Below are 27919 nucleotides of genomic sequence, written 5' to 3'. Positions count from 1 at the left end.
ACCAGTCGGACTATGCTGTGCTGTTCTAGGCCATGCCATGTCGCGTCGTTCCGTGCCGTGCCGAGCCGAGCGGAGCCGAGCTGAGAGGCCGCCGGCGGGCACATGGGCAGGGGGGCGGAGCCCGCGGCCTGACATCACCGCCCCCGCCTCACCGCTACCGGACGGCTCCGCTCGCCCTCCCGCCGTCCGCCGCCGCGCAGAGGTGAGCACCGCGGGGGGGACGGGCACAGCGGGATTCGTCCTTCGGGGCCGGCGCGGTGCGGTTGCCCCACAGCCCAGGCCGGCGCCGGCGGGGCTCGAACTTACAATCTTGTGGCCGCGCCGGGAGTGCAGCGCAGTGCCGGGCGGGGGTGGTTCGGCTAGGCTCGGAGGCGCCGCCGGAGTGCCTCCGCTCGGGGTGACCGTCCTGGGTCTTCGCCGCACAGCGTTCGGCCACGGGGCTTGGCCACGGGATTCCGGACTGGTGGCCGGAGCGGTTCCTGGGACAGTCTCGGCCGTGGCCGCCACAGTACGAGTGTTGGGTTTGGGGCTGCGGCCAGATGCCGGCCAGGAATTTCCGAGTGGGCCGGCGTGTCTCAAAGGCGGGTGATCCTTAGGGAGAGGCCAGTGGGATGCAGGATAGGGGCTGCGATGGGGAGTGTCAGCTGGAAGTACTTCCCGTGGCTTCAGGATACGCCCGTGCAGGTACGGGAAACTACCTGGCACCGGGCACAAACTCGCCTGCGACGGGGCGGGTTTTGCTCTTCAGAGCAGATTCGTAATGTGGTCTTCGAGCGCGGTTGGGTGGCGAGGTATGGGTGGATGCACAAGTCAGGTTGTGTTCCTCAGAGAGCAGTTTGTGCTCAGGTTTCACTTCTTCGTTCTCGACTTGCCCGATGCTTTGAGAAGGCAAGTGGCTTCTTCCAGCCAGTGCTGGTTTCCCAGCACTGAGATATAAAAAATCCCAAGGAAAGTCATGGCCAGGGCCCACAGTCTCTCAGCAGCAAGAGGGAAGCAGCCGTGTGGTTTATGTGTTGATGTAGTGACTTACCAAAGGTGCAAGGGCTGGAGGCTTTATGGGGGGGACACCAAGTAAAGAAGGATGAAAACTGAAGGAACGGGACAGATGGCTTTGTAGTACGACCATGTCACAGGTGATGCCACCTGGGGTGGAACTGTCCCTGTTCTGTGACCTTGTCTGGGGTGTAACTTCTCTCAGGGGGTGCATGGGGCCAGGACAGCCCCTTTGCTGTGCAAGAGGGAGCCTGGGAGAGCGTTCATGTTTGTGAAGCCTTCACCCTGCTGAGCCCAGTGGAAGAAAGATGGACACTGAGGATCCCAAATCATTTCCCTTGGTATAGTCCCAATGAAACTAACATACAGAGAATTGCCTCCCATGGCAAGAAACCAACGCTCAGAGACAGCAGGAAAGGAAGGCCATCACCCACAGCATCAAAACTCCTGTGAGCTGGCATCCTGAGGAGATGGAGGACTAATAAGATTTAAATGCTACATCAAGCTTAAGTTTTCTTCTTTTGTAAAATCACATTTGCTGTGAAACAAATGCACGGTAATACAAGATCCCAGAGTCAGTGCACATATTTAATTTCCTCCATGACTGTAAAGAAGAAAATGCTGATGACTCAACAAGTCTCTGTTTAAACAACAACAAAAACCCCACCAGACCAAACCCCAAGAAAACAAGCTTTTGGAATGCATAATCCTTTTTTGTTGTTCTTTGCTTTTTTTTGGGGGGGGGGGGAGGGGGTGGTGTTTGTTTTGCTTTTATTGTTAGGAAGTCTGCTTTGACTGTGACCTTGTAACATCACATTCGTAAATAGAAGCAGGTTTAGATTCAGGGGAAACACATTTTTTCTGATGGAAGAAGTAGGCCTGCCCCACCAGCTCTCTTGAGAAGTGGGAAAGGCACTGGCAACTGTGGTTAGAGATGTCACAAACCAAGAATTAGATACCACCAATTTGTTATCTATAAGATTTCCATCACTAATTAGAATTAGCTTTTTGTCAACCCCATGATGGAGGAAAATGCTAATTATCTTCAACTTTTTGTTTACTGCTTCTTCATAGTGTAGATTTCCCTGCAGCCCTTCAGTGGATTAAGCAGCTTCCCATCTTCATCTAAGGTTGAGTGAAATGTAGCTTAACTGAAAGGACAAAACATTTTGAAAGCATGTGAGTGATGTGGGAGCCTGCATCCCATTCCCAAAAGCTCTTAGGTACTTGAACATTTTGCCCAGAGTTTAAGGAACTGAGACAGAAAGTCCTCCCATCCTTTTTCCAGGTTCTCTGCTTTTCCGTGAGTCTGTCTAAAGCCTCGACTGCAGTAGCACATGCATTTCCATGTGGCTTGTATGAATACACCATGGCAGTCTTTGGAAAAATGTCCTGGGAGCTCCCCATAGATCATAGGCTTCAAGAGTCAGGATCTGCACATAATATGTCCACCACTAAAGTACGCTGATGCCAGCTACTGATAGTGTGCAGACACTAATACATCACAACATGCATTGCTTTGGCTACTTAGCATAAGTTAACACCTCACTCCAAGGGTGTCCTCACCAAAGGTGGGTGCAGGAGGCAGCATTCCAGCAGAGCTGGCTTTAAAAAAGGCCATCTAAGAGGGATCCCAGCTGTTCAGAACCAACTGGACAGACAGCATCAGTTCTCTGCAGCAGGTGGTGTAGGTGGGCACAGCATAGCTCTCATGAGCGGTGGAGAGCCATGTGGTGTTTGTACTCTGGTGGTGTTTGTACTCATCCAGCACACATGGCTCTCACCAAGTGGTTGGGGTCCTTGGAAGAAGATGTGTGCTGTGCATACCTACACATGCACATGTGCTCTACACGTGCACCAGACTTCCCAGAGAAGGTACCCTTGAGTTGAAAGCTTCTGCTACTGCTTTATACCAAGGTGTCCTGCTTCCCAGACACCTCACAGCTGCTCAGCACAGCATGTATGTCCATAATATGCCTTGAACATGCCCTAAGGAATATAGTGTGCTCAGGCAAAACAAGTGCTATGTTCAGAAGGCAGAATGATCGCTGTAGACATTATCCTTCTGTGGTTCTTTCCTAGTGAAGGCACCTGCTACCTTCTCTTGCTTTCCTTCCAGCTCCTCCCAGATCAGTAACACTCTGTCTTCTTCCTCCTTTCCTGTTGGTCTCATTACCTGCTTGAAGGAGTGAAGAAAAATAGAAAGAAATGTAAAAGAGATGACCAAAACAGCACACACAGAGAGCAAGATGTTAGCAGCTTGGTGTCCCTCAACAAAAGGGACCAAGTGAATTCACCTCCTGGGCTGACCAGCACAAGCCCTGTGCTCCTTGGGCAAAAAGAGCTGGCTCTGCTCTCCGGGATGTCAGACCAAAGACACATTTCTGCCTGACACAGTAACTTATGGTGGAGTGAATGTCTCACACCTGTCTCTCATTCATCTGGATCCCCAAACAGGACTACCTGGTCACATTTGCCCCATCTCTACCAGGAGCTGCTGGGAAAGGTAGATGAGGAAGAGCATGGCCTGACACAAGCTTTGTTGACTTTCCTGGGCAAAGCTTCCCTTTTTCACCGCTGTACTCATTCAGGGCTGGCTCAGAGCCTCCATGTGCTGTGTGTCATGCCTGCACTCCAAAGGAGGAAAACAAGGGATCAGCAGGAGCTGAGCTGACCTTCACCTATTGGTTGTGTCTTCACTCCACCCCATACTGCCTCCCAGGCCGTCTACTCTCTCCATGTGGTCCTATGCATCCTCTGAGTCACCGTGAGAGGCAAAATCATAAAGGCGAGGGAGTGCTGATCTTGGAGACCCTTCTAACAGGCACTGCAACATGGCAATAGCCAATCCAAATATTTTTCATGCACATGCAGTGCAATTTCTCCATGTCTTTCCTGGAAAGAAATAAAGAGGTTTTAAACAGTCAGAGCCTGCCAGCTCCCTGCGGTGACTGCTCAAGTCAGGTCTCACCGTCTCCAAAGCCTTTGAGCTCCCAGCAAAACAGCATACACTGCCTGGAGAGGAGCAGAAGATATTTTCTCCAGCTTGATTCAGACAGGAGCATTTCCTCCCATTGTATCTGGCCACAGGGCATTATCAGGTGTACCGGAGAAGGTTCCACCATCTGGGTTTTTTTGCTGCTTCCCCATTCTCCTTGCACTTTGGGGAGGGGAAGGCTCAGCAATGTGTGAGTCACTGTGAGATAGTTTTTTACTTGGTAAGAACAGCAAGCAAATGAAGACCCCCAAAAAAGCAAGAGAAGCCACACAAGACTTAAGTATAGCATCTGAGGTTGTAAACCATCCATTTGTGTCACTGAAGAACTGCAAGATGCTAAATAGGGAAAATAACCTTCTTATCCAGAGTCACATCAGCCAGATAAAGTCCCATGTGCTGTGTCAGCATCTGCTTTACCAAAACTCTATCTGTGCTCTCCACAATCTTAACTCTGAAGCCTCTGGGTTTCTCAGAATTTTAGATTCCCATTTTATGAAGTTTTACCACAGGGAAGGCTCTTCTCAGGCTTCTCGTTATTCTATTGACATAGCAGACACAGGCAGCAAGACCTTTCTTGCAGAGGAATTTCTTCAGATAAGGACTTTGCTGCAGTGAAGTGGCACTGTAAAAGCCCACGGTCCTTCAGCAACAAATCTGGGAGAAGCAAATTTGGGGCTATCTTTGGCAGAACCTGTTGGTAACTGTGCTTTGAAGTGCATGAGCCAGGAGACCTAATTGTGACCTTCCAGTATCTGAAGGGGGCCTACAGGAAAGCTGGGGAGGGACTTTTTAGGACTAGGGGGAATGGGGGAAAAAATAGAAATGGGTAGATTCAGATTGGATGTTAGGAAGCAGCTCTTCCCCATGAGGGTGGTGAGACACTGGAACAGGTTGCCCAGGGAGGTGGTAGAAGCCCCATCCCAGGAGGTTTTTAAGGCCAGGCTGGATGTGGCTCTGAACAGCCTGATCTAGTGTGAGGGCTCCCTGCCCATGGCAGGCAGGTTGGAACTAGATGATCCTTGAGGTCCCTTCCAAAGCTAACAATTCTATGATCCTATGGGTCTGAGGAAAAGGCTGGGCCAAAAATTTATTTTCTAATTCCATGTTGTAGGCAGGTTATTTTTCTATTCAGCATTAACATTGTCCATTTAATCTTGGGAAGGGAAATCGTCCCTGGAAAGTGGCCACGGGCTGATGTATTTATATAGGCAAACTGTAACCAAAAATGTCTGAGTTTGTGTGGGAAAGAGAGACTATTCTGCCTACATGGGAAATTCTGCTAGCCCTTTCTCTTCACTGTCCCCTGTTTTGAAATGTGCTTTTGAATTTTGTTTGTGGTGAAGAATATGTCACAGTCAGGGACATGCTTTGGCTTCACTGCTGGCTTCTGAAACCAACATCCTCAACACTGATAAATGTTTAGACCAGAGGGTGTGCAGAGTGAGGAGGGTCAGTGCCTGTCAGCCTGTGTTTTCATTAGTGGGTGATGGAGTAGGGAGGCACATACTGAATTTGTAGGTGACACTAAGCTAGGAGAGACTGAAAACATTCTAGAGGAGAGGCTAAGAATTGAAGATTATGACAAATTGGAGAGCTGCTTTTACAACCCCCCAGGGTACGTGTTAGGTCCTGTGTGGTAGGACCAACTGACCGTGCGGACACTGGGTGAGCGACCAGCCAGGCAGCGGCTGCAGGGAGCCAGAGGACAGGGTGATGGGCACCGTGGCCCCTGAGTCAACAGTGTCACACAGTTGTGCAAAAGCAAACAGCCTGCTGGGACGAAGAAAGAGAAGTGGCACATAGGGGAAGTGGTGTCTCTGCTCTGGCTGGTGCCTTTTGACGGTTGGACTCAATTACCTTAGCTGTCTTTTCTAAACAAAACAATTCTACTATTCTATGGTTTTAGGGGCTTGGTTGGAAAACACCATTCTGGGCATTCCTCAGGAAAAAGGAGAACAAGGAAGAAAGGCTGAGTTGTCAGACATTTGGCAGAAACAGCTCTGAGAAAAGAGCTGGGTTTCACTTGTGTAGGAAAAGCTGAACAGAGACAAGAAACCCATTCTCAGATGCAAATGTGTCTGCAGAGAGGGAGGGGGCAAATCATTTGCCATGTCCTTTGGGGGTAAGAGAGGAAATGATGAGGCTAATTGGATTCAGAGATAGAGAGGGGAGAAAGCTGCAGGAGCTTATGGAAGTGGCTTTAACAGGTAAACACCTGATAAATGAGATTATCAGATAAATACCTGCCCTGGGGCAGGGAGAGTAATGAGGACCTGTTAATGCAAAGTGCATCAGAGTGGAGAGCACGCTCCAGAGTCCCATGGCAGGTTTAGGGTGACAGCAACCCCACACCCTCAGCACCCAGCGATGCCTGCTCATGGCAAGACTGCCTCTCTCGGGGCAGGTGTTTGTGCCACCTCCCCATTCCAGAAGCAGGGGTGTGGGGTGAACGGCCTCCGTTCCTGATCAGTGCTCCCTCACCTTTGGGTGAAGGGGATGAAGGACAGTGGTGGGGGGAAGCCCAGCTCTCAGTATTTCCTCATTCTGACATCCTGGTAGGTTTGCAACATGGGTTTTGTGGATGAAGTAATATCTATGAGTGATTTATTCCTTTTGCCAGTTCCTGGTTTACACCATTGAGGTGTTAACTCTGCTTTGGAAGGAAAAAGAGGGGAAAGGAGCAGCAAGCCTGGTTTCCCCCCCATTCCTTCCCCCCACCTGAAGAGCAAAGGGGCTTTTTCAAGTCAGGCTGGGCAGGACTGAAAGGTCTCCTGAAGTGTGCACCAAAGCTGGAGTTAAAGCAGCTTTGGATAAGCCTTTTCTTACTTAAATCTTTTCCACTCCCAACAGGTATGTGGCATTTGCTGTGCTCCTTGCAGGGGCACTCTGGGTGTGGGAAAGAGACTTAAATGGTTTATTTTCCCTGGAAACAAAGTGGCTGTAGCCAAAAAATACACAAATGGAAACATCAGGCACCAAATGCTCCTCTGCATCTGGGGCTTCTGGAGGGTTAACAAAGCAGGCAACGCCAGCAGGCAGGACACTGAGCAGAGGGCTTTGCAAACAGAAGCTGTAGGGCTTTGGCTTTGTGGTTCAAAGGTCCCTCCATGAAGACTGAAAGTCCCCTGTGGGCAGAGATCAGCTCTTTTCCTCTGGGATGTGTGTTTGTAGGACCATGCTCTATGGAGCTGGGCACCAGCTGCAGCTAGCAGAGCCCAAAGGGCCCATTCTGATGCAGAAAGCATGATGTTCCTCTGCCATGACCTGACCAAGGGCTCTGCAACATCATTTGATTTCTCATGCAGTTTGCTGGTCTTTCAACCCACAGGGCTCATTAAAGGATGTAGATAATAATCATGTGCTTTATCTGAAATAACCTCCAACACTGAAGCACAGAGCAGGCTCTGTGATGACCTGCACCAAGTTGAATCCACAGCTACATAAGACTCAGTTGTGGTCAGGCTACACATAAAACCTGACCTTGAGGGAAAACATAAAAGCAATTGTTCTAGCCAAGGTTCTGCTGGCTCAGGCTCTGGCCATGAGGCTGAGCTCAGAGAAGCTTTTGTGCAAACACAAACCAGTTTGGTTGCAGATGAGATTTCTGCCCTGTTCTTTAGCACGTTTTGACTCAGCAATATGTTTAAAACATTGTTTGTTGTTGTTGTTGTTTTCACTAGAGGTATTGTAACACCAAGTTGTCTTTTATCTGATAAATCTGAATACCAAGGCAGTGAAATGGGTCTTGATTTTATTTTTTTGGCCAGCACTGAAGTGGAGCTTTGTGCTTTGCCACCACAGGTCCATCCTTCTTCAGGGTTTGCAACTCAAACATGGGCAGACTGTGAGCTACGAGAACCAGCTAGGCTATCCTCCTGCACCAGGGGAAGTGAAAGGGGCCCAAAAAGATGGTCTTATTGTTAAAGATGTGGTCAAGGATATCAGAGTTGTCCCAGGCAAACTTGCTGACATCCTGTTATCATTGGTATCTTGGGCCCCTGCGTCTGTCAAAAGAGGATAAGGACGGAGCCAGCTCCCTGCTAGTGGTGGGAGATGATCTGCTTGGCAGATTGACTCTGCTGTGAGCCCAGTGACACCTGAGTGAGCTCCTGGAGCCCAGCTCCATCCAAACAGGCTGTCCTGCTGCAAAATCTGAGTGAGGCCATTCAATGTGGGCAAAGAGGCAGAAAAACCTTGTTTGCCTGGCATTGAGCCTAAGCTAACAGCCTCTGAGCCTCTGCCAAGTCTCAGGTGCAAAACACGTTGAATTATCCATGTTTTTCTTCTGCAAGAGCCCCCTCCCTCTGCCTGGACAACAGAGATTTGACTGCTTCGTTTCACCCAGCTATTGCCTGTCTGATCCTATTCTTTTGGGCAGGAGTGGCCTCTGGCCAGTTTGGGTAGGGTGCCTGGCAGAGGGGCGCTCCCTGTCTTTGCTTGTTGCCCATCGCTGCTATTCTCCTGCAAATAACAGCAGTAACTGCAATGCTGTCAGTGGACTGGAGACAGGGACAAGCATGTTACAGCTAGGCATTTCATCCCTACTCAGTGATATAAGGGTGTCATTTATAGTCTAGCTGAACTGCTGTTCAGCTTTACAATGTATTAGATATTTCAGTTAGGCAACTGCTTCCCAGTTAGCTTTGAAGGTAGTTTACTTCCACTAGGCTGTGCTTTAAATCATCTTGTAGCTTCCTTAGTAAGAAACTGATCTCCTTGAAGTGCAGGTGCCGTAACTCAGCAGGGGTGCCATTCCCTTGGTGGGGAAGATCAACAAATGAAGCTTATGCAAGGCTTCAGCACGCTACAGTTGTGTCCGAGCAGAGGTCTCCTCTGCCTATGGGTGAATCCACAGCGTCCTAGCCACAGTGCTTTACACTGACCTTGGGTGGGTTGACCTTGCCATGAAGAATTAGCTTTGGGAGGGAGAGTTTTAAGGAGGTAACGCATTGTCTATAGGTGCAGGAAAAGTGTGAGCATGGTAAGTCAGGGTGGTGCTGGGAGGTAGGGGGGGTCTGCATGCTCCACAGAGATACAGGAGTGCAAACAACTGTTGCCTAATCACATTCCAGGCATCTGTGAGGCAGAGACCACAGCGTTCATGTGGGTGAAATGGGCTTATGGTGAAAGAGGGATTTCCTCCCTGTTTCTTGGGGGGATTTCAGTGTGTGGCAGCGACGGCAATGAGACCTGCAACAGTAGGCAGCCGGCAGTGGCAGTGACCAAGCGGCCATCCCACTAAGGGCTGTGCAGCAGGGACAGATCCTGCTCCAAAGCTATGACAGCCAGAGCATGACTGAAATAATCAGACCAAAATCCACAGAAAAGGTTCTGAGGCTTCGTACTTTTTAACTACCCTGCTGACTTCAAAGGCCATTTAATTCTGTCATCCTTTTTAATCACAATAACTGGAGACAGCAAAGCTGTTTATCTCCAAACATTGCCAACATCTCTCTACATGTTCTGTGGCAGTTACAGGACAGAGAAAACACACAAGAAAATTTGCTTGCAGCAAAATTCATGTCCCAGTGGGAGCACAGAGAGAGCTTTTGAGATGCTTTAGATTGATTACGAAATGAGTCTGTGGGTGACAACTGCTTTGTCACCCTGAATGTTGATTTCTCCCCTTGGCTGAGAGCCAAAGATGTTTCTATTTCAGGATAACATTTTGTGTGTACAGGTGGTGGAAAAGGGGGCGGGGGGGGGGGGGGGGGGAAGGGGTATAGGAAAGAAATCTCATCAGGCTGAACAATAGCATTGGCTCTAGAACAAATAGTTCTGACCACAAATACATTTAGGCAGAGCACTGCTTTACTTGGTAAAAAGTAAAGCAATTTGCTTTTGAAAAACCATCTGATAAACAGGGGCCAGGAGATAAACCCCAACATCTTTGAGATGCTTTCCTTTACACTAGGGATTTTGCAGCACAGCTAGTTGTGGTTGAAGAAGACTGGTGTTTCCATTTTGCTCTCCAGCATTCCCATTGGCCTGAGCTCCACCTTGAGGTTGCTCTTCAGCTTTTCAATCCCAAGTGGTCCCTTCACCCTACTCCCCCATGTGTTTCCCTTTTCTAGGTTTTATTCCTTTTTTTTTGCAGTGTGCTCTTTGATCTATGGATGTATACAGTGGTATAGTAGTCTTGGTTTGTATCCTTTTCCCACTAATTCCTGGATGAAACATCTTACTGACTATGATACACGTGGAATATACCATGCAGGGGAGTGTGCACCAACAGCAGCCTGGCACAGCTAGCGTGACCAAATCAGTCTTGCAGCACACAAAGCTTTCTACAGGTCTGGAACAGAAACAAAATCCTTCAGAGGCCAGCATGAGTAATTCTGAATTTAACAGGACTCTCAAAGCATGAAAGAAAGTCCATGTGCTATATGGGGAGCAGGGCAAAGGTGTTATTAAAGGGAACTCAATGTGCCTTCCTTTGTCTCATGCTTTCCCCTGAGAGCACTTCTTCGAGGAACATGCATCTTTAGTCTCTGGGACAAGGGGGTGTTTGGTGAGAGGCAAGGAGAGCAGCCATAGAAACAGTATTGTTACCAAAGCTGTGATTTGTTTTGTATCCAAGACAGTGAATTATAATTTCAAGGTCCAGCTTTCCAGGAGGAACAGGACTGGGAATTCATGGTTGCTGTGTGTAAGATCTTCTGTCCCAGTAACTCAGGCTCTGTTTGATGTAATTTTTCTGAGTGGTTTTAACAAATTTACAGCTCATTAAAGTGCACATAAAGTTAGGGGGCTAATGCCTGTAGGCAGCTCTTGCGGTGTGTCAGTGAATTTTGGTGCTCAGGCACTTTGAATGAGGAGATCCTTCTGCAGATTCTTCACAGTAAAGATTGACTGTCCTAAATGATCATCATGCAGAAGCTCCATCTTCTCAATATTCCTTCCTTTTCTCAACACAGATCCTCAGGGAAATCCCTTAATAACCCCTTCCCATTATGAAAATTATTTACTTCTTACCCTTTGTTTCCTACTGTTAACTATCAGTGCGGAAGTGCCCTTCCTCTTTGCACCGCTACTGTGCCAATCCCAGAAAAGCTTAGGGTCAAGGACATTTCCAAGAGCCTATGAAAAACATAGCCTGCACTGGGGACCAGGTCACCCCATCAGAATGGTCACCTTCACTTTGAAAGAATTTGACTAACCATAAGGCAAGACTGTATTCTGCCATGACCAAGTCATCTTGGTTGCCTGTATGTCACAGGTTTGTTAATCATGGTCTTTATTATCTCTACCAGTATGCCCAATACCAAACCCAGATGTTGTGATGTGTAAATTCTCTGGGTGATCTCCTGAGCCCTTTAAAAATCTGTCTTTAAGGAATTTACCATTCCATTTAAGGAATTTACCATTCCTTAAGGGCAAATTTGCCATTCCTAAAGTCAGGAGACAGATTTGAGCTGCTGGTGGCACAGTCTCTGAGCAACCTGGCAGTTTCCTCCCCGAGTTTCTCCTGACCTCCAGGGCTGGCTTGTGTACTGCTTGTGAATTTATTGATCTGCTTAAAGCCTCTCCACGGCCTCAATATCTAATCTGTTACAGAGAGCAGAATGATACAGGGCAAAATTCATTAATGTTTGAAAAGCTTATCAAGATCTTTCGTGAGCAAATCCCATCATGTTTTAATACATACTTTTAAATGTCACAAGTGTGTTCTCATTACTCATTGAAGGAGGAGCTAAAGCAGCTTGCCAGACCCAAATATTGTAACAGGCAAAGGCTGCATTTACCACTCTTCACTTACCACTTTTAAGACACTTCCATTTCAACTCAAACTCCCTGCCTTGCTTCTGCTCTTGCAAATCAGAAGCATCTTTTGTCTCTTCTAAATGTAGGCTCAGAGTTCCCCATGGACCCCTGGCCCTGGGATTTTCAGAAGATACCTGGTAGTTCCATGGTGTGCCTGAGAGTTATTGATTCTTGTTGCTGGTAGCGTTGACCTGGCTTCCTAATGTGAGATACCAGCACGAAGAACAGCAAAGGGTGGATGAGTTCATCCAGCAGACGGGGATCACACAAACCTGGGAAACCCTTTGCCTTCCAACCCAGTGTGGTGTTTTGGCCCCCTCCGATGGTGCTTGTGCATTACTGCACACGTGGTGGGTTTGACAGGTGGGTCCTGGCCTACTGGGCTCTGTTCAAGCAATGTAAGCAGCATTTAGAGGACACAGTCTCAAGCTGCACCAGGGAAGGTTTAGGCTGGATGTTGGGAAGAAGTCCTTCACAAAAAGAGTGACTGGCCATTGGAATGGGCTGCTCAGGGAGGTGGTGGAGTCATCATCACTGGAGGTGTTTAGGAAGAGACTGGATGGAGCACTTGGTGCCATAGTTTAGTTGATTAGATAGTGTTGGATGATAGGTTGGACTTGATGATCTCAAAGGTCTTTTCCAACCTGGTCTGGTCTATCCTATCCCATCCTATCCCATCCTTCCTATCCTATCCTATCCTATCCTATCCTATCCTATCCTATCCTATCCTATCCTATCCTATCCTATCCTATCCTATCTTATCCTACCCTATCCTATCCTATCCTATTTTTCCCCATAACCACAAACATGGTCTAGGACTCTGTGAGAGCTCCACAATGAAGTTGCATTTCCACCTGTTTTTTCTCCCCAGGATGTCCAGAGGAGACATGGCCAAACCTCTCCTGGGCCATCGGAGCATGGAGGGTGACCCCAGCACCAGGCCCTCGGCTGGCCGCACCATTGGGGTGCTGGGGAGCGGGGACTTTGCACGGTCGTTGGCCATCCGACTGGTGTGCTCCGGCTTCAAGGTGGTGGTTGGCAGCCGCAACCCCAAGCGGAAAGCCAGCCTCTTCCCTTCGGCAGCAGAAGTCACCTTCCAGGCCGAGGCGGTGAAGAAGACAGATGTCATTTTTGTGGCGGTTTTCAGGGAACATTACTCCACCCTCTGCGACCTGGCTGATGTGCTGGCAGGCAAGATCCTGGTGGATGTTAGCAACAACACCGAGATCAACTATCACAAGGAATCCAATGCCGAGTACTTGGCTTCCCTCTTCCCGGCCTGCACCGTGGTCAAGGGGTTTAATGTGCTTTCTGCATGGACACTGCAGTCGGGTGCCAGGGACGGAAATAAGCAGGTATTGTTTTCTTCTGACAGGGGCCAAATCCCTGCTGCTTCAGCAGCTGAGGTCTATCAGCATCAGCAAATGGGCTTAAGCTCCAGAAAAAGGGGTTTGAAAAGGGGGTTGAAAAAGGGGTTGACTGTGGCATCCAAAGACCACCCCATAGCTTCTGCATTTCTCTGCTAAGTAATTAAGTACTTTGATTTACTTCACACTTTGCAGATCTGGGGCCTCTGCCTAAGTGAAGAGTCTTGTTTAATTATCTGTTTATCTAAACACAGCCAGTAAAAGAAACTGGTGGTGCAGACATGGAAGGAAACTTGTGCAGGAGAGAGCCATGGTAAATGCCCATCAGAAAGCCTGACAGGAAGCATGATGCTCAGTGGAATAACATAGGCTCCCTTTAGCACAGGGAATGTGTCCCTCCTGACACACTCTTTCCCAGCAGCCTGACCTTTCTTTGCCCTGTGTGTATCTTTCTGCTCATTGCAGGTTCTGCTTTGCTCAAATAACCAAGAAGCCAAGCGCGCTGTAGCAGAAATTGCTCAAGTCATGGGATTCACTCCTGTGGACATGGGATGCATGTCATCAGCCTGCGAGATTGAGAACATTCCTCTGCGCCTCTTGCCAGCCTGGAAGATCCCCATCTTGTTGTCTCTGGGGCTCTTTCTTTGTTTCTTCACTTACAACCTGATCCGGCAGGTCATCCACCCTTACATCAGGGAGCAGAAGAACAAGTTGTACAAGATCCCCATCGAGGTGGTCAACACAACGCTGCCTTGCGTGGCCTACGTCATGCTGTCCCTTGTCTACCTGCCCGGGGTGGTGGCAGCCTGCTCACAGCTCTACTATGGCACCAAATACAGGCGCTTCCCAGATTGGCTGGACCAGTGGCTCCAGCACCGAAAGCAGATCGGTCTCCTCAGCTTCTTCTGTGCAGCTCTGCATGCTGTGTACAGCCTCTGTCTGCCCATGCGCCGCTCCCACCGCTACCAGCTCATTGAGATGGCTGTCAAGCAGGTAATGTGGGTCAGCACCTGTAGTAATCTTCTGTACACATCCAAGAGGTCAGGTAGCAGGCTTAATATCTTGGCTTTTGTGTGCGAGACAATGGGAATAAGCTGTTCTCTGTGTGAGCACTTCCTCCACAGGGCAACCACACACCACATACCAGGCATGCACCCATACACACTGGGGACCAGTCACTCTAGCAGGGTGTTTTCTGCACATTTACAGCCAGGGCTAGGATCAAATTCCTCTATGCCATTGCTCCCCAGGAGCACAGACACACCTGTAAAAGCAGCCTTTCCCAGCAGCTGGCATGCCTGAGACTAGGGCAGAGAGAGGAAAAATTGTTAGGAGGGAATAAATACAGTAATGGAGGGAGCAGAGTTACCTTCAGCCTTTCTCCCTAGATTTTGGAAGATCCCTGTTTGCTTACATTGACCTTCACAGTGACTACATCATAACCCCAGGGGGTTTGTTTTGTGGAAGGTGTATCCTCATCACAATTTGCCTCCAGGAGTTTAACAAAACGATGGCAAAGAACTGGTCATAGTCTAAGAGAACAAGGAAATGGAAAAGGACTTTATTGCCTTACTGAGGTTCTTGGCAGTGTTTATCAAGCACGAGATTGCTACCTTCTGGCAACTCAGCCAACTCTAACTTGGCAGTGCCATGAGAAAATGTGACTCTACCCTTCTGCCTCTGGCTTCTAGCTGCTCTGTCCTGCTCCCTCCTGGGATGGTAGAAGCTTCATGAAGCTGAGTGGGGAATCTGATCAAGGAATTGTCCCACAACCAATCTGCTTTCTGTGCCAGGGTATCTTTCCTAGTGCTTCCAAATACCCAACAGAGAGAAAGGCAGGGACTGTTGAGGCAGAGGGGAGCAAGGTGGCTTATTTCAGCAGCAGTGCCTGTTCAAAGCATCCATCAAACAACATCCCCAGCCTCTGAGCTCCAGCCTGGAGCAGGTCCTTCTCACATTGCCACAGTCTCACATTAATTTCAGGCAAGCATCCTGTGTTCATTTCCTCTCTATCTCCTGTTTTATAGCAGCATCTTTGTTTAGTAAATTAAACCCATTTAATGGGCTAAAGAGGATGGTTTTAAATGTTCCTCTTTGCCATGCAGCATAAACCCCATCATCCCTTCCATTAGCATGAACAATTTCCCCACTAAATGCACTTAAAACAAAGGTTATTAGGAGACCACTGCATATTCAAGCATCTGTATTTGTTTTCTTTGCTTTAAATGAACTTCTCATTCTGTCCTACCAAATGCAACTTTGGGGCTTGCTGCTGTGGTTCAGGGCTGTGGAAGCTGGGAGCATTCAGCAGTTCTTCCCAGCAGGCTTCAGATCAGGTCTAGCTTTGGCCAAGTGGAGGTAGGATAAGACAACATTTCCACACACCTGCGAACAGGCAGATAGCACAGAAGGTGTGAATAGGACCCAGTGACCATGCAGGAAACCTGCTTCCAAACCCAAACCAAATATAGATAAAGTTCAGTTCCTCTAAGTGCTCTGTTTTAACAAACATTCATTGTCGTGCCAGGCTGTCGAGAAGAAGATGAGTGTCTGGGTAGAGGAGGAAGTCTGGAGGATGGAGATTTATATCTCTGTTGGAATAATTGCCCTGGGCTTGCTGTCGTTACTTGCCATCACTTCACTTCCATCCATCGCAAACTCTCTCAACTGGAGGGAATTCAGTTTCATCCAGGTAAAATTGACATTTGTTGATGCCAGCAGTCAGAGTCAGGCCCTCACGCAGACCATGGAGGGCAGAGGTTGACCTGCTGTCCCAGAACATCACTGTTCTGGCACAGCAACTGCAAAACACACACTTATGTAAGGACTAAACCCTGCCACTCCATACTGCCCTGTGCACCCTGAAGGCATAGACCGTGCCAAAGAAGGTGATACCAAGTGGCAATGCCAGTGGGATGTGGTGTGTCCCACGAGAGCCATGCTGCTTTCACTCAGAACTTGCCCAGTCTGCTGAGAGTGCTGCTGTCTTGGGGGGAAGGGAAAATGTAATGTGTCATGAGCATCCATGTGAAGATTAGTTGCAGGCTTTCCAGAAGGGAGTCTTTAATGTCTTGGCTGAAGTTCTTTCCCATCCTGCAATTAGCAGTGTTAGTTTGAGATCATGAGAGAAAAACAGCCAGGACTTTGCCCGCCTGACACTCCTCTGCGGGGTCCTTCCCCCCTCGCTTGGTGTCCCGGAGCAGCCCAGCCACTCACAGCTCAACACCTCCTGAAGGTAGAAAGGCAGAAAGCCTTGGAGTCATTTTGAAAGGGCAGGGTTGTTCACTTCCATGGGCAAGAGCCACCCTGGAGCCAGTCACAAGTCAGTCACACACAAAATGTTAGAGCTGCTGTGAGGAGTTTGCACCAGGCTGTGGAGGGCAGGTAGGTAACCCACCATTGAGAGCTGTCTGCAGGACGCAGATCTGCCCTTGCATGTCACAAGGAATGAGCTTCTGAAAATAAAAGAATGTGAGAGGGCAGTGCAGGGGAAGGTCAGGTTTGGCAGAGCTTGCATGCACACAGATATTCAATAGACAGGTTCAAAAAAGGCTTGGTCTGGTCTATAAAAATGCCAGAGCCCAAGAAACAGAGAACTGGGTGTGATTTCCATGAAAAGTCCATGTCTGTTTCTAATGAGTGAATTAGGAATGCAATTTTTCTATCTCCAAAGTCATTCAGTGGTTTAGACACCTTCTTGCCACTTGTAGCAATGTCCAAGTTCCCAAAAGCCAAATTCCTGTAGTGATTTGACTCCACCACGTGGGATATTCACAAATCCCAAACTCAGGGGCTGTAACATTCTTAGGGATGCAATTGGAGTGAGTCTTAGGCTAACTAATATGGATATCAGGTAATGAACCTTCAAGCACTCTCTGCGCATTAGAGCTGATTTTGAGGCCAAATTCCACTCACCATTCCACTGTCATATCCCATAGCCCTTAAACCCCTCATTGCTTTTGTCTCCTACATCACTGCTGCTTAGTGTGCACCAGGCTGCAGGTCCTGCAGCAGTGATCCATGTGTCACTCTGACATGGATGGGCCCCAGTGGGACTCTGTCCCCCTTCACCTCCCTTGCAGAGCCTCTTCATGCACAGCAGTGCACACCTAACCCTTCAAAAGGGGAGGGGAGGGTCTGGGGATGTAGAAGTGAATATCTATCATCCAGCCTCTCCTGTTGAAGCTCTTCAGCAACATATAAATAATTCAGTATTTGTTAGAGCAGAAGTTGGAAACTTGCTCCATAGCTTCCTTCACAAGTGCCACAAAGAGCTAGTCAGTTTGTATTTTTCCCTCTCTTCCTGTGGACTAGTGAGGAATTATTTACATTGAGTAGAAAAACCTCACCAGGAAAGCTTGACCACAAGAAATCATCCCTTGGGGAGAAGGAATACCTGGCTTTAAACCTTTCTTTCAGAGCAGACAACAGGAGCATATTAATTCTCACCACCATTTCTCATGGGAGGGCTGCAGCCACCAGGGCATTGGATAAGTGATCCTGCCTTAGGCATCTCATACTAGGAATCCCAAGTGAGGGGAAGTATTTCCTTGCAGCCTGGAAGGAGTCTTTGAAACCCCTTGCTTTCCCCTTTGGCTTCCCAGACAGCCTGGCAGTTGTCCTGGAAGGTGCTGGCATTGTGTGATGTAACATATACATCACAGCAGGTAGTGCTGAGATCTCCTACCAGTGCACATCATGATGTTATTGCTTGCGCCCTTTGGGACCCCTTCCTGCATCATTCTGAAGGGATATCAGCACTGGGACCAGACAAGTACATGATGATCGGCTCTAAAATAGCTTTTGGCTGCCCCATATGGGAACTGGCTGGCTTAGTTCATGGAAAGATAGACCTATTTCTGTCCGTGTGGGATAAAGCATGACAGCACAATGCAAGCTCCCAGCTGATCACATGCAGCAGAGGCACGGCTGGTTTGTGCCCTGCTGTGGAAATACCACATCAAAAGTGCAGGTTACAAATCTCCCAGCATGCTAGCTTCTAGTTTTTTTGTTTTGTTTTGTTTTAAATGAGGACTCTTAAGTTATTTTCTCCTCAATAAGTTGGAGATGCTTTTCTTGAGGCAGTTAGGAGCAAGTGGAGCTACTGCTCCCGGGCTCCAAAGGTTAACACTTCAGGCAGTGCAGTGTGATCCTCCCAGCATTAATGCACAGCAGTGCAATGTAAATACAAGGGGTGAAGCATGAGGCTGATTTCTCAAATATTTGGGATGTTGAACACTTGACCCTTTTACAGCACATTAGAGGCATCATGACTTGCCATACCTGGGAAGAATAAAAGAGGGAAAATGCAGAGTGCAGCCACCCAGGCAGACGTCTGCCAGAAAATGCAGCAATTCATTGCCATCCCAGTTGAACTGGCTGGTGTGTTTGAGAGATGCTGCACCAAAAGCTTCATTCAAGAGAGGGGTTTGTTACAAATTCAGGACCACTTTGGTCCTCTCCTTACCCAGCTTCCAAGTGTGACCTTTTCCAGCAGCAGTGTGTGCACCTGTATTAATGTCACTGGATACTGCCACACTCTTAAAATACACATCTGTAGTCTGACAAGCCAAAAATCCCATTTAGATGGCTGCTAGGGCTTGAGGAATAAGACAGTTAATTTTTATTCCTTGAATATACACATTTCAATTAAATATAGTTAAATTGGAAACACAGTTCCCCTGTATGTCCAGTTTTGATTAGCAGAAAATGTAGAGGATCTAGACACTGAATAGCAGGACTGATTCATGTCTAATTCGGTTTATGGGAGACATTTTTAATGGTCCCCAGTGCTTTGCAAATCAGCTCTAATTGGCTGAGAAGTACAAATGTGTATGATTGCCTTTACCTTCCCATCCTGAGAAGTCCTCCTGGAATTTGAAGGTTGAATTGACCTGGTTTCTTTCTTAGCTTGTGCATCACACGATAGAAAGAATCTGTCATCAGACCTTTTCTAACCCTCCCGTCAATGAAGTGTGAGCCAAAGCTGCTTCCATGGAGCTAATGACTTCACGGGACTGACGGCAGCAGAAGTCAGAAACATATTTGGGTCGGGAAGGGGCTGTTTGCTTTGGAAGCTGCCCAGACATTTGTAAATGAGCCACATGTGACTGAATCACCTTGGCTGACGCATTACTGGGAGCCTCACAGACACCAAGGAGATAGGGAGACATAAGAGTTAACACAGGGCAGAAAATCTATGCAAAGCCTGCATTAGAAACACACCATCTTCATACAGCTGTCTTATAAGGGGGGCTTTGCCACCTTATACATGGGTGGTGAACCCACATTCCTCATGCTGTGACAGTGCAAAAGAAACTTCTGCCACTGCTGGAATTAAAAAAAAAGAAAGGAAGAAAGGGAAGGAAGAAAGGAAAGGAAGAAAGGAAAGAAAGGAAGGAAAGAAAGGAAGGAAAGAAAGGAAGGAAAGAAAGGAAGGAAAGAAAGGAAGGAAAGAAAGGAAGGAAAGGAAGGAAGGAAAGGAAGGAAGGAAAGGAAGGAAGGAAAGGAAGGAAGGAAAGGAAGGAAGGAAAGGAAGGAAGGAAAGGAAGGAAGGAAAGGAAGGAAGGAAAGGAAGGAAGGAAAGGAAGGAAGGAAAGGAAGGAAAGGAAGGAAGGAAAGGAAGGAAGGAAGGAAGGAAGGAAGGAAGGAAGGAAGGAAGGAAGGAAGGAAGGAAGGAAGGAAGGAAGGAAGGAAGGAAGGAAGGAAGGAAGGAAGGAAGGAAGGGAGGAAGGAAGGAAGGAAGAAAGAAAGAAAGAAAGAAAGAAAGAAAGAAAGAAAGAAAGAAAGAAAGAAAGAAAGAAAGAAAGAAAGAAAGAAAGAAAGAAAGAAAGAAAGAAAGAAAGAAAGAAAGAAAGAAAGAAAGAAAGAAAGAAAGAAAGAAAGAAAGAAAGAAAGAAAGAAAGAAAGAAAGAAAAGAAAAAAGGAAAAAAGAAAAATAAAAAAAAAAAAAGAAAATAAAAGGGGGGAAAGAAAAATAATAAAAAGAAAAAGGAAAAAAAAGGGGGGAAAAAAGGAAAAAAAGGGGGGAAAAAAGGGGGAAAAGGGGGGAAAAGAAAAAAGAAAAAACTACAAGAAAAAGACAAAACCCAAACAAAAAAAAAGTGTTATAGCCAGGAACTGCATTGAAAGTATAAATGAGAGCAGAGCTTCAAAACTCAGTGTGGTATCTAGGCTAAGCATGGTGGCCAATCAGCCCCCACAGGGCGTTCAGCAGGTTCTGCACTGTACTGCACGGAGTATACGTTAAGCTGTAAGTACCGAGTCAAGCTGCTAACAGCAGAGTGTTTTAGTGCCAACCAAGCTGTACCCAACTGACAGCTTGCCTAGCGAGTGCACCCATCGAGCCCTGCTGACCACGGGTCCTTCAGCCAGCATCAGCACTGGGACCCACCAGGCACCCCCTGCTCACCAGGCAGCCCCTCGCGTGTTGCAAGTGGATCAGCCCACTGCTGCTCTCTGAGGAGCTGCCAGCAGTGTTTCCAGCCACCAGCAGCTTATCCATGCTTTTTTTTTGCCAATTAGCTTTTTTGTTTCTTGCACCCTGCTGTCTGCACACGAAGGTGGGTCACTGAGTGCCTGTGATGGTTTGTCACCTTTTGTCCTACTAATTTCCATTCCTACTTTCCCCCAGTACCAGCAGCACTTGAAAGAGAACCTGTAGAGGAACAAACTCATTATCTCCAGCTCTGACATCTCTGCCATGCACAAAGCCCTGCTCAGGCTGACTCCAAAAGCACCCTCCACCCAGGGTCAAAAGCATCTCCTGCCCCTGGACTTCATCCTGCCCCCTTTACCTTTGCCTTGCTTTACATCTCCACTCTGATAGATGAGTCTCAAGTTGGCACTTCCAACCTTTTGCCACTCAAGGATTTTTTTTGTCTGTTGGAGAGAAGCTCAAAGCCAATAAATGATGTTTGAGCTATGGATTAGATTGTGCTGTTAGGTTCAACTGTGATTATGGCATATTACAGCAAACTCCTCCTTAATTTTCCAAGTGAAACCAGTCTTGACCCTATTCAGGTTTCCTGCTTGTTACCACCCTGGTTTAGGAATTGTATGGGGCTTCTGGTAAGGACAGCTGTTCCTGCAAGAAAGCATGGGTGTGGGGATACCTGCAGAACTGAGGTTCAGTTCAGAGGCCTGCTCCTGACTCCTGCCACAACACTGAGTAATTAATACTCAGCTGTAACACAGGGAAGAGTTCCCTACCTTGGCAGGGGGATGAAGTCTTGGCAGGAGTCAGCAACACCCACACAACTGCCTAATAGGTGCTGAAAAAGTGAAGTATCAAGATCTGGTAGCATGTTTTGGAGCGTTCCTCTTCCGCTCAGTCCTTTCAGCTGTCTAAATTATTAGCTCTGAAGCTTCGAAGCATCTTGGTCTAGATGTTGGTAACAACATGGTACATTTTTAAAAAGCTGTCTGGATTTTTTAATAGTTTCCCTCCCAATAATTAAAAAATGGGAAGAGATGCTTTGAACTGAGTAGTTTTGCAGCTGAGAGGGCAAATGAGCAGCCCTTCCTCCTGTCTTGCCCTAGTGCCTTATTTCCCTGCTGTGTTCTCTTTCCTGGACATACCTTCAGGAAGACCATGTGTCTTGCTGATTTCTGACTAGCTGCACCAAGGCAGATACTTTGACTTGTAAAGGCTTCCTTCTCTAAGGTAAGGACAGCAGCAGCAAGCTTTTCCCTGTCTAGACATCTTGAAATTTGGTTATTATTGCAGGCTTAGACCAAGCATTCAAAGTGGGGCAGCAGTTACACCTGTGCTCTTCTTCAAAATCACAGCAGCAAAGGCTTGTACTTGAGATGCCTCCAGGACTAAGTGCCCAGCTCAGGAGGAGTGCCAGTGGGCAGAGGGAGCTGGCATGATCAGGAGCCTCCACTTCTGATCCTGACAACAAAGCACCAGTGAAAGGACCACAGTTTAAAACCCCTCTTGAGAGCAACCCTCAGAGGGATCTCAAAATACTGAGGCACATTGTTATCTCTGCAGGTGCTTGGGAGCCACAATCTCAGCTGAAAATAGGGAAAGTTCTTGTCTCCAGGACAGTGGCTGAGTTCTTGCTGCCTCTCTGAGTGGATAAAGTGCTCTTGATTCCCCATTTCAAGGACCTAGTCCATCATATAACCTGATTCTCTGGCTCACAAACCAACACAGGTCTCTACAGAACAGAGAAGGAAACCTTCAGGGCTGTTGCTTGCCTCAGAACAGAGCACTTGTCCCCACAGTCTCATTTTTCTGTAGATGATGGCAGTTACCCAAAGATATCTGCTCTGAAGCTACAGCCTCACTGACTTCTGATGGTGCCAAATGCTGGTCTGGAGCTGCTGCTTCACCCCACCAGTCAGCAGCCTCTCATCAGCCATGGACCAGCAGGCAGTGGAGCTGGCAGATGTGGCTTGGGAGGTGCATTTGTGAGCTGCCTGCAGTTACAAGCTCAGCAGGGGCTGGGATCTGCTGATTCACATGAAGGCAGGAGCCCACCTCTCAGCTGAGTTGGCAGCATCTTCTGGGAAACTCCTGCCGCGTTTCTAATATCACACTTAACCTCTGATTAGAAAAAGAAAAATGCAGTCTGGCACACCACCCAGGGAAGGTTTCCAGCCACGTTTGATTCTGTCCAAGAAACACAGGAATACTCCTTGCTTTCTCTGTGCTTTGTTCACTTTAAAAACCATACATATAAGACTCTACAGTAAAGTAGCCAGACACAAGGTCCTCTGCTAACTGGTGTGTGTTTCTTTTCTTTTCAGTCCACCCTTGGATTTATTGCCTTGGTAATCAGCACTCTGCACACACTTACATACGGATGGTCAAGGGCTTTTGATGAGAACCAGTACAAATTCTACCTGCCTCCGACCTACACCCTCACGCTGCTCGTCCCATGTACTGTGATCATAGCAAAAGTCATCTTCAGCTTGCCCTGCATCCGGCACAGACTTCTGCGGATCAGGAGGGGCTGGGAGAAGGGCAGATACGTCAAGTTTGTCCTGCCCAGTGCAACTGGGGAATTTTCAAGCGGAGAGACCTCTAGCAATGTCTAACAGAGCCCCAGCTGTGAAAGAGGATGTCAAAGCACTATCAACATTTCTATAAAGGTGTTTCTTTTGGTTAAATCCATGTATGTTTTGGTATGATTGTATAGTGGGCAAATAATAAAATTTGATGGCTTTAGGAAATGGATGACCACGAAACTAGTTTAGATAGTAGTAGCAGTTAAATTGTATTGCTGATTTGCTAGGACATTTATTGCCTTAAAAATGACTGTGAAAGCCAAGCCGGCAGCACTGATATTTATGGGGAGACTGAAGGACTCTGTTAGTCAGATCAGTCACTGGAGGTGCTGGCTGGCAGCTCCCCTGACCAGTACTTTTTGATTGCTTTCCTAGCTGCTCTCAACAATTTCAGTGGGGGTTTTGTTATTGTTGTTGTTGGGGTTTTTAACGTTAATTGGGGGGTTTATGACAGCAAAAATGTCCTGCCTGTTGAACATCTAGATCAATCAAGGCAGGGAAGTTTAGAAAGATGGAGTGTCTTTGGTCTTGGGCCTCCTCAATTAATTCTATGACAAGTAAGAACAGCAATATCTACAGTATGTAGCATCTGCAGATTTTACTAAAAGCATCCAAACCTGACAGCAAGGCCCAAGTATCCTGATTCTCTCACATACAGACAGCACTTCTGGTCCTCTAAACTGTGCCTGGTGTGCTTTCATAAGCCACAGAACTAAAGCACCTTTTCCAGAAGTAGAAAAGCACTTGAAGAGAGCTGTCCCTAACATTACACGTCTGGTCTGCACTGCAGGCTCTGCAATGAAAACCGCTGCTCTATATTCTGTGTTTTACTAAGCCAAAGTTTCCAGCAGCATTGGATGGAAATAGAGCAAAGGTAATTATCAGACAGTCCTGCTGCTTCACAAAATGGTGTGGAGAAAATCAAGGCCTTCCAGCTGGCCTTACATCAAATAATAGGGTGAAGCTTTTAGAAGCCATTGTCACCTTAACATGTCCATTTACACAGACAAAACAGCAGCTTTGTATGGTCTTGCAAAAGGATCAGCAAGTTTGGACCACAACATGAAAATATAGCAGTTGTACATTCTGGGCAGAGTCCTTTATTGCCTTGACCTTAAAAAGTCATTTGCTACATCACAAAGCAGGTATCAAATGCTCTTCTGACTTCACACTCACTTTGGACATGGTACAGGGCAATGAAGGTTTCTGTCCTAATTTCATTTTCCACCTGTCACTTTCTATCCCTTCAAGCTCTTGCTCTTTATCAGAATAATTCTTTAGGTTCTGGACATCCAAGTCACCAAACAGAGAAGGTACAGCCATTCACAAAAGCTCATTTAAAAGCAAGCAATTGGGGTGACACAAGAAGTCTACCTCAGTAAGGTCAGGCGCAAGGACATGGCTAGAACAGCCTCATTTCCCTACAGTTAAGTAAAAGACACAACTCAAGTGTTCAGTATTGCTTTGAAAAACAATAGCTGTCAGCATCAAATGAGTCATGGTTGTGAGACAAGAAAATACCTGCTACTAGACCAGTTAACATAAATGGAAGAGGGCCAAATGATCAACTTTGGGGTGCATAAGCCCTTCTACAAGCCAACTTTGCTTTTGTAGCCTGGATGATTTCTACACAGAAAATGTTAGAAATTCCCTGTATGGCTTCAAAATTTACAGCAACATTCTCCAAACATTGCTAATGGTGTCAGTGATGATATTGAGGGATTTTAGTTTTCTTGCTTAAGGCTTACAGTACAGTCTCCAAACACCACTTCACTTCATTGACTAGAGAGAAATGGACATGAGGGACATGCCTAGGTTTCATAATCAGCTGGACTTTTTGGTTTGTGGATGGGGTTTTTTGGCAACACAGGGGAGGTACCATTCTTTTCCACTGTCCTCTTCATAAAGCTGTGGTTATTCAGGTTTCCCCACCTACCTCCACAACCTATCCCAGATCAGCACCTGATCAAATCACTCAGCAAACAGACTGACTACCCAGCACTTCCTATTTGTGCTTGAATGGCAAGTTAAGTTTCTGCATGGATTTGAGACAGTTTCACCTGAGTGTAATTGCACCAGTATAATTCCAGTTTAATTCATACTTCAGGGAACACTGGATTCAGTAAGCTTGTTCTTTAAGGCTTCTCCTGCATTTCATCATCAACATAGAAGCACCAGCTTACAAATTTTCTGGTTACAGTAGTGTATTCCAATATCTCTTTTTCCCACCTAAGGTTCTTTTCACAGCTTTAGGATAAACAAGAACCACTGCCTGGTGGAAGAAAACAGAAACAAAACAAAAAGAGAAGAAGGACTAGGAGGCAAGTAAAGAACATTACCCAAGCTTGCAGGCTGTGTCTTGAAGGGGAAAGGTGTGGTTTTATTGCGAGTCACACAAGGTTGAAGACTTACCTTTCTGCCCAGCAGAAGTAAGATTTGCACCTTTGTTTATATGACTTTCATACCCACGTGCCCTTTCCCAACGATGGCAAAGGGACAGTTTCCATGAGCAGGAGCAGAGTAAGGCACCCAGACCTTCCTGGGGAGCTGGTTCTACTAGTGAGCCAGCATGGTCCCTTTCAGATGGGCACAAGCCCAGATGGACAGATGAGCCAGCTCAAAATCCCCACAGCTACTGCAGCCCCATGGAGTCTAAAAAAAGGCTGCTCAAGTGTCTCCAGGTACTGCCTGTGCCAACAGACTGTCCACCATCTCTTTTAAAGACTGAGACTGGTTCCTACAAACGCAGAACACCATTTCAGATGGTGCCCTCTGCAGGCATCTGGTCCTGAAAACGTTTGACACAGTTTGCCTAATATCTTCTGATTCTGGAGTGCTGAGAAATAGGTTGAGAAATGTTTCAGTTACCTTCTCCCTACACCTTTTTTTTTAATGTGAATAGGGGGTTTAGTGAGGTTAGCTTACAATTTACCTTTTAACTGGTTTTGTACCTGGAGTTTCTTTCTCTGTATATTTGTACACACACACACACATATATAATATTGCAGAATATATAGCTGGAATGTAAATCCTTTATACTTTTATTTTCTGTATTGCCTCCTATGTGCCTCTGGGATATGTAAGAACCAACTGAGAAGCTGGAAGAGTAAAGCCAGTTTTAATCACTGGCATCTGTTGTTATATAAAAGATATTCTGAACAGGTCAATATAATATCAGAAATTGTTTGAGTCTTTTTTCACTCCTTCCACTAAACAACACCATGACTTTAATGGCAGTAGTAAAGAGGTGTGATTACCTAAAATTTTACCACTAGGAAATAAAACCTACTACAGCCAGCAGCTAATGGAGTCTGGTTATCAAGCTAAGAGCTGAAAATGGTCATTGCTGTGACCCACGGTGCCAGGGCCTCAATTACAGAGTTCCTATGCACGTGGGAGGGCACAAGTGTATACAGACACACCTTCCATTACAAGAAGCTAGTGATATGACACAGTACTTGTACCACAGGATCAAACAAGCTTAATTCACTAAAGAGAAAGTGCTGTTGATACAGAGTTCAAGAAAGTGGGAAGTCCAAATGAGAGTTTATAGGACTGGAAAAGAGTTTTAATACTATCAATTTGTTCTCTGTCTCTTAAGTCACTTCTTCACAGAAGTGTCATGCCAGATCAACCAACTTCTAGATCTGCAGCACAGCATTTTAATGAGCTAATTTGTAAGCTGATTTTAATGACTCCATTTAAATTCCTGTGCTGAAGATTAACCTCTGCAGGTACAGTTCTCTCACTCCTCCTGTTTCATAATACAAGGCTTTTAACAGTGCAGTTGGTTTCTTGCTCCTCAGGGATTTACTTACAAAGTGATATATCAAACTACAGTTACATCTCTACAGGGGATGCAGTTGCTTCAGCACCTCTGTACTCCCCCCAGTCTTTCCGAGATGGCCAGTGCAACTGCATGACCTGCTACAGGCTCTGCTACATGACCTGCTACAAAACTCTGGTGTTACCCTTGAGCTCAACATCTCACACACAGAGGTAGCAGGACCTGCAGACCACGCTTCAGATTCAAGGGACTAGATAGAATAAAATAGAGTAGAAGAATAGAATAGAGTGGAATAGTATAGAGTGGAATAGTATAGAGTAGAAGTATAGAGTAGAGGAATAGAGTAGAGGAATAGAGTAGAGGAATAGAGTAGAAGAATAGAGTGGAATAGAATAGAGTGGAATAGAATAGAGTGGAAGAATAGAATAGAGTAGAAGAATAGAATAGAGTGGAATAGAATAGAGTGGAATAGAATAGAGTGGAAGAATAGAATAGAGTGGAATAGAATAGAATAGACCAGACCAGGTTGGAAAAGACCTTTGAGATCATCAAGTCCAACATATCACCCAACACCATCTAATCAACTAAACCATGGCACCAAGCACCCCATCCAGTCCCTTCCTAAACACTGCCAGTGATGGTGACTCCACCACCTCCCTGGGCAGCCTATTCCTATGGCCAATCTTTCTGTGAAGAACTTCTTCCTAATATCCAGCCTAAACCTCCCCTGGTGCAGCTTGAGACTGGTTAGACTGGGACAGTTTTCTTTTATCTATTCATTTGATTCAATAAACAGCACCAGTTTTGCAGAATTCCTTCATGAGGGTTTGTTTTTTTAGTGGAAGTCAGAACCAGGCTTAATTTACAGCTGAGCATACAACACGCAGCAGGAAGATACCATCTATGATTAGGGACAGTTCTTGTGTGCAGGACTTTCATAATCAAAGACTAAAAATAACTGTTGTGTGTGGCTAGCCAGGAGGATCACTT

At 46.7% G+C, this 27919-nt stretch overlaps 2 protein-coding genes across 4 annotated transcripts in view; one reads left to right on the top strand and one right to left on the bottom strand.

Annotated features, from left to right (window-relative positions):
- Positions 1-150: 150 nt before the first annotated feature.
- STEAP3 (STEAP3 metalloreductase) lies at positions 151-26323 on the top strand. 2 transcript variants are annotated; one of them, XM_068139071.1, is made up of 5 exons: positions 151-202; positions 12627-13110; positions 13588-14115; positions 15650-15814; positions 22882-26323. In XM_068139071.1, exons 2-5 carry the CDS (start codon positions 12628-12630, stop codon positions 23170-23172), a joined length of 1467 nt encoding a protein of 488 aa, XP_067995172.1. In that variant the 5' UTR covers positions 151-202; position 12627; the 3' UTR covers positions 23173-26323. The 2 variants fall into 2 exon arrangements, with proteins under 2 accessions (XP_067995172.1, XP_067995171.1); XM_068139070.1 differs by lacking the exon at positions 151-202 and adding an exon at positions 12036-12118.
- The window catches only part of CUNH2orf76 (chromosome unknown C2orf76 homolog), a 45874-nt gene continuing 18190 nt past the window's right edge, over positions 236-27919 (bottom strand). The window contains exon 6 of one of the 2 annotated variants that reach the window (XM_068139072.1): positions 236-3172. In XM_068139072.1, the coding sequence (XP_067995173.1) occupies positions 3072-3172 (101 nt within the window). In that variant the 3' untranslated portion in view covers positions 236-3071. The remainder of the gene's footprint in view (positions 3173-27919) is intronic. The other variant, XM_068139073.1, reaches the window with a different exon arrangement.

This window comes from Melanerpes formicivorus, unplaced genomic scaffold (genome assembly GCF_026170545.1).
Source record: "Melanerpes formicivorus ecotype bairdi unplaced genomic scaffold, bMelFor1.0.p_v2 SCAF_5, whole genome shotgun sequence".
In the NCBI taxonomy this organism is placed as follows: domain Eukaryota; kingdom Metazoa; phylum Chordata; class Aves; order Piciformes; family Picidae; genus Melanerpes; species Melanerpes formicivorus.
The sequence above is the reverse complement of the archived record's forward strand: the minus strand, read 5'-3'. Positions and strand labels throughout refer to the sequence as shown.